Source organism: Apaloderma vittatum, unplaced genomic scaffold, assembly GCF_000703405.1.
Source record: "Apaloderma vittatum isolate BGI_N311 unplaced genomic scaffold, ASM70340v1 scaffold10529, whole genome shotgun sequence".
NCBI classification, from domain to species: Eukaryota; Metazoa; Chordata; class Aves; order Trogoniformes; family Trogonidae; genus Apaloderma; species Apaloderma vittatum.
The window spans coordinates 12,531-30,279 of NW_009736953.1; the positions used below are offsets into that span (position 1 = coordinate 12,531).

At 40.5% G+C, this 17,749-nt stretch overlaps 1 protein-coding gene across 1 annotated transcript; it reads right to left on the minus strand.

Annotated features, from left to right (window-relative positions):
- Window positions 1-2,606: 2,606 nt before the first annotated feature.
- On the minus strand, window positions 2,607-12,727 carry ELF2 (E74-like factor 2 (ets domain transcription factor); the record flags this gene model as incomplete). Its single annotated transcript, XM_009877157.1, is given in 8 exon segments — window positions 2,607-3,234; window positions 3,686-3,881; window positions 3,884-4,035; window positions 4,428-4,620; window positions 8,453-8,539; window positions 10,384-10,557; window positions 11,533-11,646; window positions 12,572-12,727. Coding segments are annotated over 8 exon segments (1,700 nt in total), but the record flags the coding sequence as incomplete, so codon positions are not given.
- Window positions 12,728-17,749: the final 5,022 nt, after the last annotated feature.

Sequence of the window (17,749 nt, forward strand, 5' to 3'; positions counted from 1 at the left end):
AGCTCGACAGTAACGGCAGAGCCTGAGCCTTAAGCTGCCTGTCCCACCAGCAGCCAAGCTGTGTGCCTGCCTTCCTTACATTTTTACCATTAAGTGCTGAAATCTTGGCTCTAACTTGAAGAGCAGGGTCAGCTGGAGATCCTTATCTATTTCCAGGAAGAAGCTTATCCCCATTTGACTTCCAGCATATCTAAATTAGGTCTTGGAAAGGTCTTAACTACAAATACTCCAGAGGCAGACACTTCGTGCTGTGAGATACAGCATCTCTCTCTCATACATGATCAAATAACAGACATTCAGAAAAGGATTTAGAGGTAGCTCATTTTTCAGTATTGAGATATTAAAGGGGAAAACCAAACTCCAATGTACGCATTGAATTCTGTTCTCCTGTATCATTACTGAAGATCTCAGTTCCAGATTTCTGTGGAAATTGCCCTCCCAGGCATAAAGTACTTAGATGGTCATTTAGACTTAAATTATTTCAAGATGATCAGAATTCCTGCTCCGCACAGGAGGACGTCACTAGGAGCTGGGGGTGCCACTGGGCACCTGCCTACCCACCACAAGCTGATGTACTGCTCCTCTAGTAACTGGTGTAGAGCCAGCATGGTCCCCATGAAAACAGCGTAAGCAACCCTGCACCTATTTTAAGCCAAACTGTTGTAGGTGGACTGTAATTATGGAGCAATTTGTGAAGTCCCGCAAGTTCACCCTGTAATAATCTATCATAACTTCAGTACAATTATAAATGGAAAATCTATACAGCTACTCAATAGAGAAAAAAACCCCACCCACCTACCCTAAAGTCATGCATTTGTGCTCAAGCCAAAATATTAACTGTTGGAAATGCCAGCGACACCACCAAAAAGGGCCAACAGTGTAATTAGTATTTCTCTTTTTCCAGTCTTTTTTTCTACCAAACAATACTTTCTACTTGCCTCTATGAGGTTGTCAGAGATGAGTACAGTGGAGGAGCCAAGACTCCTCATTTCTACCTTTCCTTTGCAGTGCAGCCCCAGAAAATTAAGGTATGGCCGGAGCAACAGGTAGGTAGTTCACAGAACTCTACGAGTTACGGATTCTGACTCATGTAAGCAAGCCATCTTCTTGGCATTAAAACAACTGGAAGCACACAAAATCACCACCTGTCATCTGGAGAGCAGTAATTTCTTAAGCTACTCAAGTTACTCCACAACTGCTCACGTGATCAGCCACAATGCAAGAACACTGCTTATGCTTATGGTCCTGAAAAAGCAAACCACAACTAGACCCCTCGCAGAAGTTACCTCAACAGCTACCACAAGCTTCTCAGATACTTCAGTGAAAAATATTTCAGTATATTGTGTGGGAGAGCTGGTCAGCCATTTGGAGCACCATAGTAGTGAGGAGTTCCAAACTTCCACACTGTATCAGCTGTCTTAGGCTGAATGCCTGGAAGATTTCAAATAAGCAAAAAAAAGTTAATAGCTTGAAAGGAAAAAAAAATAAATCAAAATTAAAAACCAGACCAAACACGGTTAAATTCCATTTCTATATTTCAGTAAAACCTACTTGAATACACTTTGAAACAAGAGTACAACAAAATAGAATATACTTCAAATGTTGAATATACAAACTATTATAGTTCATTCTGAACACTGGTACTTCCCTCTTAACTTCAACTAAAAAAAAATTTACAGGTTTAGAACTACCTGACAAAAGCTCATGCTGGGTGTGACCTTTCAAGTGACAGAGTAGAGCTGAAACTGAAATGTATGCATGGATGTCAAGGCTAAGTGAGAGACACAGGCATTTTACAGCAGAAGGCGGAAAGCCTGCTGCTCTTCTGTCCACAATTAAGAAATTTAGACAGACTCTTAACTACCATACAAAATATGTTACATGTAATTCTATAACAATACTGTGCTAGGTACAAGATTTTTAAAAAATTTGTTTTAATAAAAAAGCTTTACACAAACAAGCCATTAGCTTATTTCAAGAAAGATAACTGAAAATCAGTCTAAGGCTTTCAATTTGAATCTGCTTAAGCTGTATGATACAACAATCCCTCTGGGTGTCTGTCTTCTTTTAGAAGCTCTTTAGTCTCCTCCTGTATTTCACATCCTACAATACCTAATAGCAGAGTTTTTCACGTAGCACCAGTTGAGTACTGTGGGCACACAGTAGTAATTGCTGGTATGCATATAAAAATGCATCAAATTTGCCATTTCTAACAATGAGACTTCCCTCTGCCCCTGAAAACTAAAAGCCAAGGCAAACCTCTCACGCAACTCTCTTTTAGTGTTCCAGGGCTTAGTGTAACTCGGTAACGTAGTGAACTGTTTGGTCCCTTTTTCCAGTCCCTCCATCTTTCCTTCTCCATAGGTTCAGCTGTTTCCCAACTGGAAGAGGCAGTTGTCAGCATACAAATGTGGTTCGATTCCCACTGAAACACGGGAAAGTATTCTTTTTTTTCCCCAGAAAGTCTTCAACATACGCATGTTTATTAACATTTCAAAACTCTCCTTTTTCGACTTGGTGATCACATCCACTTCCCTCCCCCAATTATGTCAGTATATTCAAAACCGTAACAGTCTCAGAAGTCCATGCTGGAAGCAATCCATTCTTCATTTCTCGCACGTTATGATTCCTTCTGTTTTCATTGCTACAGGAAGGGCAATCGCAGAGGGCGTGCTAACTACTACTACGTGGGTCACAGTCTTGCTCCCATCTGCCGGCTTCTCTTCCTTTACCAGCTGCAGCGTTTTCACTTCACGTTCCTGTTTTAACGCCGCAGCGTCTGATTTAACTTCTGGACTTTTGATAACCGCGCTAATCACCCTGGGAGGAGTCTGGCCAGAGGCCTGCTGAGCAGGCACCGATAGTCTCATCACCGGTGTCCCATGAGCTATAGACACCGGGGTTAGTGCTCTAACAGCCAACGGGGTTCCCACGATGTTAATACTTCCCGATCCAGACAGGCCCGTTTTTGTTTGTAACTGACACTGCGTCAGCTGCGTGGCGGGGATCGTGATGATTTTGGCAGGCTGCATTGTGATTTTGTCTCCGTTTTCAGCGGAGGTTGGCATCACAGTAGGGATTGTCTGGATTACTACCTTCGGAGTCGTCGCCGTTGTCGGACTCGTGTTGGTCAGTAACGGTGAGCCTGCGCTTACCGACTGCACCGCCACGGTGGAGATTTTCTGTCCCAGAGAGGTCATTACAACAGGCACTTGCATTGCCACACGTACAGTCCTGAAAAAGAAAGGAAGATGTGTTTAAGCCAAAACAAAGGGTGCCATTAGAGAGGGCAACAGGGACAGACAAATCCAGGATTTACAGATTTTTAATTGGTTCTTACATTAAGGAAAATAAAAAACAACTAACCTCCCCTTCCAAAAAACCCAACCCCAAATCATTTGCACATCTGGTAACAGGACTTCAGAAATTTAGGACCATTCACATGTCTTTTTTCCCTTCCATCTCTCTATATAATTTTTCAGAACGTGCAAGGACAAGGGCTGACAGTTGGCTTTCATCTCATAAACAAGACTTTTGTAGGATTCTACCACATTACCTTGTTGCTTGCAAATAAGAAACGAGTTCCAACACTTAAAACATAAAGCAAACAACTACAAGACAGCTTCCTAACCAAAAAATTGCTTGTCATTAGCCAACAACAAGCCCAAGTCACACTAATACAAACCTGGGAGCTGTTGTTGCTGGGACAGTAGCGGTGGTAGTTGAGGGACGAGATGACGGTGTATCATGCGCTGGTGAGGCAATATTCACAACTCTCGTGACTGCTTTTTCTGATCTGGTACAGCTTAACTGAGAGGAATTTTTTCCTCCACGTGCAGAGGTTGCTGCTTTTAAAAGATTTTCTGCAGATAAAGACAAAAAAATGACTTCTCATCTGTAGGCATTGGCAAATCTTCATTGCAGGACTCACTTTTGTCATCATCTATGACAACTATATTTTTTGGCATCTCCTTAAATTGATATACAAGCCTCTGTCCCTCAACTTTTGCAAGGATTCCTCTTTGATAGTAGTATCTGCAAGAAAAGTACAACTAAGTAGCAACCAACATAGTGACAGTTTCTAAAGAAAATCTCATTGTAGGCTAACAAGAAAATCTGAAATAACCACAGCAAAACATACAGCGTGAGAAGGTACAGAATGAAGCTGGCAGAGCGTACTGGCAAAGTATCTGAAGGATCTAGCTGAAAAAAAATCTGACCTTTTAAATACATGGTTCAGGAATTAAACAGCAAAATAACTGGTCATATAAAAAGCAACAGCACGACTCTGATGTTTTTTGAGCAGCTAACTCAGCAAGAGGATAAAGCTTTTAAAATCTCAGAGTTGTCATATTTCTGTAAGCAAAATTTACAATCAGATTTAAATTTATAGTAGATAATAACTTAAAAGACTTAAGAGTTTTTACCTCAGAGCTCTTCCCATAGTCTCATAGTTCATGTCAGGTTTGTTTTTGTGTTTTCCCCATAGTTTGGAGACAGCTTTCGAGTCCACAAGTTTAAAGATTCCCTTCTCTCGCTGAGTCCATTTAATATATCGCGGACAAGTATTTTTGTCCTGCAGAAGATCCAGAAGAAACTCCCACAAGTACGTTGTATTTCCTATAAGCAGAAAGCATTTAAATATTAGAAACTCGCTTTTAGAGATAACAGAAAGTTCTCCATATATAGGTAACTTGGAATCACCTGTGTCACAAACAAATGTTGCACAGTGGATGGTCTGCAATGGGACCTGCACACATTCATTCACTCATCCTGTTAAGTTCAGTAAAACTTCCATAAATATTTACATTCTGAAAGGAGCTGAGCCAAGCGATCTGCTATATAGCACAGCAGCCTGCTTCAATGCAGCACCCATTCTCAGCTCCTGAAAAAGAAGTCTGTTCCAAGTCACTACGACCTGCATCTGTTCATCAGAGGCAGGATGAGAGCTCAGAATTTTCTTCTTGTATTTGCTCCAACAGGGAACGGGAATGCCAGTGCGTTTTCTGACCATGAAGGACAGGGGAATATAAAAAAGCAATTTTTAAAAGGCATGCAACCTTCAGCAACAAACCATCTCAGCTGCCTATGTTTGTAACATAACCTCCTGTCCAGGATCTGGGGCTCTTGGAGGGATTGGGGACAGCCTCGTGTCCTGACCCATCCCAAGTACATGTTGCAGAGCGACCAACATCCGTCGGGGTGCAAAGCCAGTACAACTGCTTGCTGCAAGTACTCATACGGCAGAAATCCCACGCACCTTTCTGTAATTAGGGGGATACAGAATGAAGTGAGCCTGCAGAAGATGAATTTAACATCTCAGGTTTTCAAGAGGTGTACCTTTACCACTAGAGCAGCCTCAAGATGAAGCCCATGACAGTGACTATCAGGATGGCACAAAACATACCATGAGGGTTGCCTGCACTCTGACTATACCATTTACATCTAGGAAAAGGGGAAGGAAAAAAAGAAAGGAAGGGAAAAAACCAGAACACATTCCAATTTGTACAGCTGGACTCCTCAAGTTATCTGAGAAGGGAAAACTAAGAGTTACAAGAATAATAACCTCATAATGTTGATTTGAGGCAATTTTTTGGAAAAAAAGTCATTCATTCCTGAGATTTAGTGGCCCAGCACAGAGCTTGTGATATCATGCAGATGACAATTAAAATAGATTAAGGCAGGTAAAAAGACAACTACTGCAGACTCCAAGAGGTTATCTATCTTGGAAAAACCTCAAAGGGTAAAACAAAAAATAATTCATAGTTTTCATCTTCTGGAATATCACCTCATAGACAAGGAATAATATATTTTTACCATATGCCCCAATAATCAGCAAGTATTGGCTCACGATCTACCAAAATCCAGCTTCCACTGGTTTTCAGAGACATTTGAATAGGAAGAGTCAAAAAGAGAACTCAGGAATCCTGAAATCATCATTTTAGGGAAGTAACTCCTTCATTTTTTTTCCCCTTAGCTCCTCAGAAATACAATTTCTAGGTCTACTGCCAAATGCTGTAGGTCTGCAGCAAATTCTTGGCAAAAATTAAGTGGGCTTCAGTATTAGGAAGCAAACAGGAACTTCAAGAGAAATCATTCCAGAAAGCGCCTAATTCTTCTGCAGGACTGGCGCTGCTGACTCAGCAATTTTCTTCTTTTCCTGCATACTCTATATTGACCTAAATAACTTCTTTTTCCACAGGAAGACTACACAATACCTCTACTACTCAGAAGCCATCTACTATTACCTCCGGTGTGCTGCTTTGTCACCTATAGCTGCTATACATTTAACAAAAAAAGCTTATTTTAGAAATGTTCAACAGAATTTTTAATCCTTTTTAAACCCTCTTCCCTTAGAACCAGACTTGCCTAGTCCTGTGAATTCAAGCTGACAGACTCATGAGGAAGAGAAAGATATGGCTGTAAAACATATTATCTGAACAGGCTGGCATTTGTGCCACTCCCAAGGATCCGTAAGCCCAGCCTGGTAGAGAAACACCTACTGCACCCTGCTAGAAACACAGAAGCCTTATTTCATAGCAGACAGCTCTCATGTCCACTCCTGAAAGGTCTCACACCAACTATTCTAAGTGGCCACTGAGCCAGGCATTATTATTACCCCTCTTAATTTCAATACAGAATAGATTTTACACAATGAAAGAAATTCTTGTGGCTAGCCCAGTATTACAGCTGCCAGCTTCTTAATGATGTTAGCCATCATCTCAAAATAGAAGAATTCATGGCCAGCAAGTATGTGAATGATACAAGACACTGTGTCTATCAATGAGCTGTTGCATTGGTACCAGCATCTCTATGGAGAAGGTCAAAGCCAGTTTTGCTCCCTCCAACTGCCTACACTTTAAAAAGAGTGTTTATGCAAGTGAAAAACAAAATACGGAAAGAGAAATCATGTCTAAACCGCTCATCTCCTACATGAGGACAAGAAAAAAATACTATCTCACTTCAAGAAAAAACAGTAAGTCCCCAGTTCTTCCTGTACGATACAACGAAGGGCACAATTAAATCAGATTTACAGCTGCTTTATTTTGCACCAGAACGTATCAGCAACGTGTAAAGGAAGGAGCACCTAAAAAGACAAGCAGTCTCCTTTGCAAACGTGCACCAGCAGCTCTCCTCCACCATGACTTAACTCTGCTGACAATATTGAGCTCTAGGAATGATTCCTGGTTTTCCAAAAATGTGCTGCCTTTACAAGTACTTTTTAAAAATAAATACAAAAAAATAAATCTAGTGATAGAGTATTTTGCAGGACATCAAGTCTGTCTACATTCAGAAAAAAATGTATTTTATGTCACTTGTAGTGTAAAATAATGAGTAAGACACCTAAAAAAGGCTTTCAAAACACACACAGAAAAAAATAAATTAAACAAGATTTACTTTTAAGTACAACAGATGCAAAATCTGTGATCTTCACTGAGGTCCACTGCTACACCAAATCCAAAGACAGCAACAGTGGCCACTGCATGTATTTTTGGATGTTCAATTACTGTTTACACTGGTTTTCATGAGCTAACATCTGCACAAGGTCAGTTCCACTCTTCCTTGCCATGCTGACAACTGTGACGACTCAGGAGCTGTATACAGATAAGGAATTACGTAAACAGCAGAGATCTTGCTTTCAAACAAATCCCAAAATAATGGTGGAGCTAGCCAGGGTACACTTTTTCAGCTCGTATGCTGCCACTGGAAGTCACTAAACTTTGTTTCTCCTAGCCCTAGCAACAGCCCCAAACAGCCTGCAGCGCAGTAAGTGGGGAAGAGAGCCACAGTTTTCACCTACGAGGGGAAGAGCTCACCAGCACAAAGCTAACTCGTGAGCAAATGCCCCAGTCTGTCTCCCCGCCGGGTAAAGAGGCTTCAAGTCCAATATCTGCTACTTGTCAGAAGAAACATCAGGAAAGCACGACTACAGCACAAAATTCCTCACTCAACCGATAAAGAAACGTATCATTTGTTTATCCCCTTAAGCCAAACTGCAGCTATTAGTCAAGCGACATATTCCCACTGAAGTTTGTGAATCAGCCAAGAAAAATCATTTTCTACCATCACCATTACAAATGCCCATAAGGTGATTTTACTTAAGAACAAGCCTTTCAGCAACAGCTTCACAAATTATTTGTCTAGCAGCATGTTAAAACATAACACGAAAGACAGCACAAATCAATAGACAGAAAACAAAGCAAATCAAAAATCAGGAAGCCTATTAACTGCAGAATGTATTACAGGGCACTTCAAGCAGTTCCACACATCCTTGTACTATATCTTGCACAAAAAAAAAAATCTGAAGGCATCAAATAAAATGAAAAGTCTAAAGAAGTCTGTACAAATTCATCCAGCAAATTTTTGAAGACCTGTGTATTTCCTGTGACAGACAGGATAAGCACACACATTTAGTTGTAATTTTAAAGATGCTATAAATGGAAAAATGTACCTTTGCCTTCTCTAGGTTTCTTCTTTATACCTAGATCTGGAGACCCATCAGATACAGCCGACTGTTGGGTCTTCGGTTTACGGCCAGCTGTACATAAAGCATGGGGGAAAAAGTATGAATCATACTAAGAATTAAAATATCTCACAGTCTGTCTTTGCGAAAAGAAGCAGTTCAGGCATTTTTCCCTCCTGCCATTTCCTTGCTACAGGTATGTAGAAACTTAAGTTATTAGATTACCACTACTGCACATTCAGTTTAGTTCATCATTTGGTTGCTTATTTTATAATCGGATTCAACTCAATTTCAGACAAGTTAATGGCAGGTGAGGTAAGCAGCAAATATATAAAAGTAGAACTTGAACTTATTTAGGCGGTGTCTGATTTACTCTGAAATTATTTGTTCTTCTGTTTAGTTTTTGCTATTCTAACATGGGTGTTGATCAAAACAGCGGTTTTCCTAAGAAATTTTACTATTGAAATCGTAAACATTTATTTTCACCTCACACTTGTGCATTTTAAGCTGCAGACAAAAGCTTCTGCTCAGTGCCGCAGGGGATTCACCAAGACAGAGCATTAAGACGTCGCCTCAGGGCTGCAGGAGAGCTCCCAGGGCTGCCGGTGCCTTCTCCTCCCTTCTGCCAGGAGGCTTTAGGAGGGGACTCCGGAGCAGGCTGAGAGCTGCCCGCCTTCCTTCGCCACAGAAAGACCTGCGACTTGCTCGTCCTTTCGCACTTCAGTGACCTTTTCACTCCAGGTAAGCGGCGCCAAGCAAGGAAGAGGATCTTGCCCGGCAGCTGCAGGCTGGGAACAGTCCACGCTCCTGCCTTCAGTTAAAGGCAAGCAGCAACAATTAACTCTCCCACCTCAGGCACGTTAATTTTTGCTGATGAGCAACGTTCTCCATGAAACGCTGAATCGCAAAAGGCATGAATTATGAAGATGAAGGTTATGGCTCTATAACTATGGCTGAATGACCTTACATACTTAAAAGAAGGAATCTGGACTCCCTAATGGGAAAAAACATTTACAAAATAACCTGCATGACATTTCAGAAGGTCCTGAGTACAGCCCTGTAACGCAATTTGCCCAGTAATGACCATTCAAACAGATAGTGGAATAAAAAGAAGTGGTTTAAACTCAGGGTACAACTACAAGCTTTAATCATCATTTTCTTGCTTATGTAATTTACAGTAGTTACAGTTCTCTGTGTGTGCTTTTATTCAGTCTAAAACTCACAGACCTTAGATTTCTATCACTTTATCACTGTGTTGCATTTTTTCCCCTCTAAATTACAAGTAAACATTCCATCTTAGCACGTCTGGAAGCTCTAATAAAACAATATTCCTATAGATAGGTGAATTTTATTGATGCCTGTAGGAAAACAGCCAGACGAGAGAGGAACCTTACCAGATGCCAACCTCTCACTTGGTAGCTGAACACTTTGAACGCCAACACTCCTCAGAATAGTTTCTCCTCCAAGACATGACAATCAGACAAATAAAATACTTCTCTCACAGGGAAGATCTTGTACTGATTTTGTAAACTGATTTATGATTTCCTAAGCTAGTATTTGTCCTGCCAGTTCATTAGAACCCGGAATCTACTCGCTTTCCAAACGTATCCATATCTGAGACAATTGTTACTCATGCAAGTCCTCTTCGAATCCTTCTCTACCCTTTCTCCATTTCATAAACTGTGCTTAAAAAATACAAAACAGAGATATAATTTTTTTATGTCCCAACAAAGCCCATTCACTTCATATTTTTCTTCTTTTTATTTGTTGCAGACTGATTTTCAATGAACTCCCATTTCAGGCTCCAATCAGTCTCATTACATGAGCAGAGGTACCAGATAATCTAACCTATCTCCACCAGTATGAAGTGCACATCAAAAATCAACTCCGAGATTGCTACTACAAAGAGCCATATGTACCTTTTTTCTTTTTCATTGGTTCATGGATATCGGGGGAAGTTGGAACAGGAGATGCATCCATCGGTTCGGATTCCTCCGTTGACACCTCCACCACAGTTTCAGTGATCACGTCAGGTCTCATGGCCGCATGGATAAATTCTGGGGTTGACACACAAGGAGGGACAAAAACTTCCACTATGAGAGAAGGAAAACCAAAAACAACGAATATCTGATGAAGTTCCTACCTGATTATTTTAATGTATCTTACAGGCAATTTTCAGCAAAACATACACAAGAGTACAGGAAGACTATGCTCCAACAATTCATCACCTAGAAAATCAGTCCCGTTCACAAAAACAGGCACACTTGCGAGTACTGTTAGGCACAAGACAACTATCATACTAATATTTTTTAGAACTGAACTCAACTTTAAATGAAACTAATTAGAGCTTAATCTTTGGTCCTTACTCAAATCTCTGTTTCCTGTTTTGTAACTTTTTTGGATTTCAGTTTGATCATTATTTCATTCCACATATATTAAGCAACCTCAGAAGGAACATCAAGTAACCATCAAGTTTTGTTTTCTAAATTGGTAACCTATTCAGACATTGTTTCTCAAATAAACAAACAGATACAAATACCCTTCCCCTCCAATAACTTTTTATTTCAGCAATTTAAAATGTCAAATTCACAGAACCACAGAACGATGGAGGCTGAAAGGGACCTCTGCAGGGCATTTGGTTCAACTATCCTGCTCAATCAAGACCACCTAGAATTGGTTTTTCAGGACCATGTCCAGACTGCTTTTGATTATCTCCAAGGAAGGAAGCGCCACAACCTCTCTGGGCAACCTGTGCCAAAGCTCGGTCACCCTCGCAGTGAAAAAGTATTTCCTGATGTCCAAATGGAAAAATTCATTTTAAACATGCAGCTACTCAAGGATCTCTATCCAATAACCCTCTCTCAGATAAATCACTTAATGTATAAGTGCACTTGTTAGAGACCAAAGATATCACTTAAAAACTGAAACAAACCAGTAGTTTTGAAATAAGAAAGCAACTGTTTTAAACAGCATACAGTTCTCCAGAGAAGCAGGTTTCCCAATTTGTTTGTTTTACTAATCACTAGAAGGAGAAACAGCTCGCGGAGGATAAATTGTTGCTGACATACCAGGGCTCCTGGCATCTCTCAGGCAGGTAGGAGACTCCATATGAAGCAGAGCTTCTGCAGCTTCAATTGTCTTATCTGTGCAGTGCACATTACTCCCATGAACTGATGCTTCCACTGGGGAAGGATAAAAGAAGAATAGATAAGAACAGATTACTTATAAAAGCCCATGTGTATTGCTGTACAACCGCACTACTCAAATGTGAAAATCCCAAAATTGTCAAGTGTCTTCATGCCTCTTGTAGCTTCTGGTCAACAGAACTGTTTAGAGAAGACAAGACAAGCAGAACCAACAGTCACTTCTTAGATTTCTGGTTCACAACCAAGCTCCTCACTTGTATGAGGTGCTCAAGAGCTTACAGAAGCAGACTTCTAAGATTTGTCTTCTGCTTTCAAATTAGGCAGAACACACCACATTGGAATGAGAATGATTACAAACTAATGCAGCAGAGCAGGTAAGAAGCACCATCTCCAACTATTACCTCATTAAAATCTAAAGGTCATCGCTTGAGATTTTCATTTATTTGGATAAATACGTATGTATATAAGATCAGTTTGCAAAACAGATCTATCCAGTTTTGTTTTCTGCGAGTTGGGTTTAGCAGGCTTGGTTGTTAACAAAACACAAAGCATAACAACGAGTATGCAGAGTTTGGTAGTGATAACTAAGGCAAAAAGGTAAAAATCTGTTTTTTCAAATTCTGAAAGTTTATGAAAACTAATTGATAAAAAATTAAAAGTAACTTCAAGAGAGCACATTTACATTTGATACAGTGCAGATCACTGCTACTTGAACACTAACAAAATCTGTTCTTTCAAATTCTGACAGTTTATGAAAACTAATTGATAAAAAATAATTTAAAAGTAACTTCAAGAGAGCACATTTACATTTGATACAGTGCAGATCACTGCTACTTGAACACTAACACACTCCCTCCCTTGCCTTAGCAATTAAAACCATGATCCTGTTCACAGCCAACTATATTCTTCACTCTTGCAAAGGTTTTTAAAAGCACTGACCGCAGAAACACCTGTTGCACACCATTCACACTCTGGCTAAGGTACGCCGACTCTCTCCAGTTGCTCTTTCCATTTATGGCCATCTGCTCAAAGCTGAAGCGCTCCAGCGAGGCAGCCAGCAGCCCAGGAAATCTATCTTTAGTGTAAGCAGGGTCACCTATCTCCAGCGTCAAGAGTTCTAAAGAGGATTCAGTAATAATTCTCTATGAGAACTTCAAGGCACCTATCCTGTTACTGAAAAATGCCTCAGAAACAACTTGAGGTTCCTTTAGTAAAAAGCCAGGAAAATACTGCTAGCGTTGATTCTGACTTGAGAAAACGCTAGATACAGATGCACACAGGCACTTGTGGGGGGGGAAAAATCCTTTCAGCATACTGCAGTTGACTGTAACTCAAGGATTAAAAACCTGAAAAACCTACCAGTCAGCAGACTAAATATATAAATCAGAACCTGAAAGTGAACCAAATCTGGAAGACCCACAAATGCAAAATTCTGGGCAGCTGAAACACCTTGCTGATCTAGCCTGGCTGCTCGACTCACAGCCCTCTCCTGGGATGCTGTGTAGGGGGCTTTATCTTTTGGAATAGTAGGTGCCTGATAAACAGCATTCCACCACTACCTCACCCCAGGGTGAGAACAGTAAACGCCAACAAAGAGCAGTGGGGAATCACACTAAATGAAAGAGTCTGTACTGCACACCATCCCTTGGCTAATCAGTGACTAACTGTAGGGGTTTTCGTAGCACGAGCCCCTTCCACAACTGCAGGTCCTGGGTGCTCCCCACACCCAGGCTGCTGCTGTTCCTTTCCCAAGCAGGAGTTTGGGGGTGTCCTGAGTTTGAGGCCATAGCTCTGCACTGAAATGCAGTGACCCTGCAGGAAACCCTCTGCCTAAACATTTTATGTTTCTCTTTCTGAAGAAACACCTCAGTTGCACAGAAATTGATGATTAAGTTCCCCCTCGCCTACCAGATAATTTTTTCCACTCATCACCAGGATCCAAAAAAATATTCAGCTAGTCATTATAAATTTACCTACACTAACATTGAAAACGAAAAATCAAAATCAACTTTTAAAATCTTATTATACTGAAACATGAAAAAATATTTAAAGCAGGTCAGCAAAGCCTTTCCACTGACTTCTCTGCCTCCCCTGCAGCAAAGTGCTGTTCAATTTTCAATTTTGTTTCTGCTGGTTACCATTTTGGGGACAACTAGTTAGCTTGCTTCTGTGCAGATAACCAGGTTCGGTATATAAAGGACTTCTATAAAGAAACTGAAACAACAGCTGCCAAATTTAAATTGTAAAAGAGTACTGAATTAGCTTATTGAGGTCAGCTACTCCTAAATGCTTAAAAGCATAGAAAATTTTCCCACTTTTGTCCCCAAAGTATTTCCTATAGGGAACAGTTTAGAAGCTGCACCACAAGATAGCAGAAAAGATAGCTGCAAGCCATCTCTACTTTACAGTATTACAGCATTCTGCTCAGGGGCTAGAGTTGAGGGAAAGGAGACAAAACCTCCCTCAGCATCAGGGACTAAGGCTGCAACACCGCAACAGTAGAGCAAAGGAGCCACCCAACCTCCGCCCTAAGTAACCCTTCTATTTCCCATAAAAATAGCGCTATCTACTCCTCAAAAGCCTCTGACATTTGAAAACACATGCTTCAAAAACGTCTTGCCAACATGAGTTACTTAGGACTCCACTAAAATTGCCACCTAAAAAGCATCAAGCAAAAAATAGTAACACTTCTGGCTTTGGCTGGAACAACCACATGTTGTCTGTCTATCATGACAGTTAAGAAACTAACTTAACATTGCCAAAAAGACATCTATTAAAAAACTTATTAAAACGAGTGCTATTACCAAGTTTTAAGTCTTTCCAGCTAGCTACATTCTTCTTGAGCCTGTCCATGGCTTTAGCCTCAGAAGCATTTGTCTACTCAGTGAGTATAAGAAATTGTGCTCAAGCAACAATTTGGAAAAGTGCAAATTTGTGTCTCGACACAAATTTTACACAGAATGTCTTTTTTGCCAGGCTAGAACAGGTCTAATAGAGGACAGCAAGTCATGAGTGCTCAACAAAGAGATGCAATATTGATGAAAAAACACAGCTACGAAAGATATCAAAAAAAAAAGAAGCAGGGTAACAGATTCTCTCTGAGAGGGGACAGGACAAGGGAAAATGAGGCAGCTGTTCTTGTGGATGACCAGATCAAGTGTCATCACCTAAACCATGCTCATATCACAACACTTGGTAGCACTTCTCACAATAAAGGAAGGGGCAGAAGGCAAAAAAAAAAGAAAAGAAAAAAGATATTTTGCATTAAAAAGGTCAACTTCAGTCAAAAACCACCACTACAGAAAACCACTGGCCATTACACTCTCTGCAGCACCTTTCAGGCTCGTATAGCTCATGCCATGCAAACAGGTATCATCACAGCAACCTTAATCTTCTCTCAGTACATCCAACACTGCGATGCACAAGTGCGGTTATCACAGTGAGGAGACAAAATTCTAACCCATATAACCTGTTATTTGCTTTAAAAATGCCCAATTCACAAAATTTTCTGCGTTGATACTATCAACTATGGTCCCACTGTGTACATATACAAGACTCCTAAAGCTAAAATAAATCGTGGTTTTTAAGCGATAAACTTGTGATGTAGGTCTATTAACTTATATACTAATTTCAGGAAGAATATCACTTGCCCAAATGAAGCAAATTAGTTTACATGGATGGAAGTAAATTTTTCAGACTTTGGTAACTGAGTAACATGATGCCTTCTAGAATACATCCAGGGCTAACATTACCACTTATCTTGCATTTGTTTAAATCAAATCTCATTTTGCTGCTTTCATGAAGAAATCTGTTTCCTCAGCACTTTATTTTGAAATAGCTCATTAAAAAAGTTTATTGATTGTTCTCAGAAAAAAAAATCCTCTTAGAAAAGAAAATAATGTCGATTTTTAAAATGTAAACAGTTAGCTAGGCTAGTCAACGTCTACCCTCACTGTGGACCTAAAGTCTTCTAGCTCCACTTTCTAAACAAATAGCGTGTACAGTAGATGTATTCAAGGCTCTCAACAGCTGTTATAAAATACCAAACTTGGTAATTAAGTCTGACGGAGCTGTACTTCAGCTTTGCAGAAGAGAATACTGGCAACATAATCATTTCCCAACAATGCCAACAGTTTTAAAATAAAGCAAGAGTAACAAAATTAATTGAAACAAGAGTAACAAAAATTAATTAATTGAAACAAGTGATGAGAGGCAAAAAATGGGCTGACATTTTCAAAACTACTTTTTGGAACACGGATACAGCTCCCCGCTCTTTATCTGAAGAGCTATCAATGTCTGCATTTACAAGGTCAACACTTAACTGTACCACCTGATTTACAATAGCTTATCCTTTAATACCATCAGGCAACCACAGCAATACTTTAACGAAGAATTCACAATTCCAAGCATGGAGCTCAGTCAAGAGTGACTACACATACACTAACAGACCTCATTAAAGTTTATTGGTGTTCACATGCTCGTTTTATCTCAGCATTTAAAAGACCACAGTAAACAGCACGGGAAGGTAGTAACAGCTCTTAAGCCACATTTTAATTAAAAACAGCTGAATTGCCCATCTAGTTAATACCAAGAAATCTTTCTGTATGCAACACTTGGTTTACAGCAGACATTTGTTCAGAAACTCAAAACCAATTCCTTGGTTTATTTAGTATTTTCCTAAGCTCGGCTCTGTCAGTTCACAAGACTTTCGGCTGCATACAACTGAAGGATGACACATAACCCACTGCACAGCAGTAATCAATAACTAAGACAAGGGCAATCATCTCAAAACACTTGCTCCCTTGTGAGCTCTGTTATCAGCCCAGTACTGAAATATTAGCTACAAAGCCAAAACACAGCTCTGTAAAGTTATTTACAAGTTGCCCTTACAAGCAGCAATTAAGATAACCTTAAAAAGTAACAATTTTGGTCCAGCTTTTTTCCCTGTGGTTCTCAAATGCTCTGAAGTTTTGTCAACGCTGAGGGCAGCAGCCACAGGAAAAGGCAAGGCATAATTAATATAATCCCTTAGGATAAAAGATTCCTCTCTGTAATCCACATGATACCATCTACATACATAAATAAGTAAACAGATATGGTATCCTGATAGTATGATGATGGGAACACTAGACACGTGTAGGTATCTATACCCTTCACTGCAATGCAAATATCGAAAAATAAAAACATTAAGCTGGCTGGGCTAAGTACGTCAGAAAGAGCAACACAAAGGTCATTTGTTATTTATATAAGGGTTGGCTCACAAGCACTCTAGTTACGGTGACTTAAGAAGCTGTTGGCACAATAGATGACTACTTAAGCGTTCTCTATTCGTCAACAATCCAAGTACAAAAAACCAACTACCTGAAATCTGCAGAAATTAGAGGTGTGTTCTATGGGCAAACTAAAGCTCTACTCCCCATGGGACACAGAGGAGCATCCAAACGATCCTGACACGCCCACTTCTGCTGTTCTGAAGCAGAACAGCTCCTCATCATTTCGCTGTGAGGTTCTTCTGGTGTGTCTGGGATTTGTCGTCCACCCCCTTGAAAACCCTGAGTGTTTTTCCACATTAAATAAAATAAACCATTTAGGAATATCAAGCTGCTTGCTCCCTTTTCTTGAAAGGGTATCCTAACGCATTGGTAAATGGCTGAGCATTCACCTTGAGAGCGCGTTCGCACTTCTACAAACCTACTGCCACGTTAAGGCAGAAGCAGGGTTAAGGTCTGTTCTCGATCAGTTCGTGTCTGGGCACCAACCGCGCACCTCGCTGCTCGTAAGGCTAGGCGCTCCTGGGTACAACTCACGCCAACTGCAGCAGAAAGCCGAGCTCCACGTTGTAAAGACAAAAATCAAGTCGCAGCTGGCACAACTTTCACAGAGCATGGAAGGTGTGACATCATCCTGTTTGTGTTTCTGGGCAATGTAACCTCGCTCGTGTTTTCTGCACAGTGGTACCACGCTTGGGGATAAATCCAGGGATCACCAGCGCATCCGGCTATCAAGCAGCAGATTTAACAAAACCAAACGAGGCCAAACCATGCCCAGTTCTGGAAACATCCTCGATAAGGTAACAGGGCTTGGATGAACGGTTCTTGTCCTGGCCAGGGCTGGGCAGAGGAGCAGCCAAGAGCTGCGC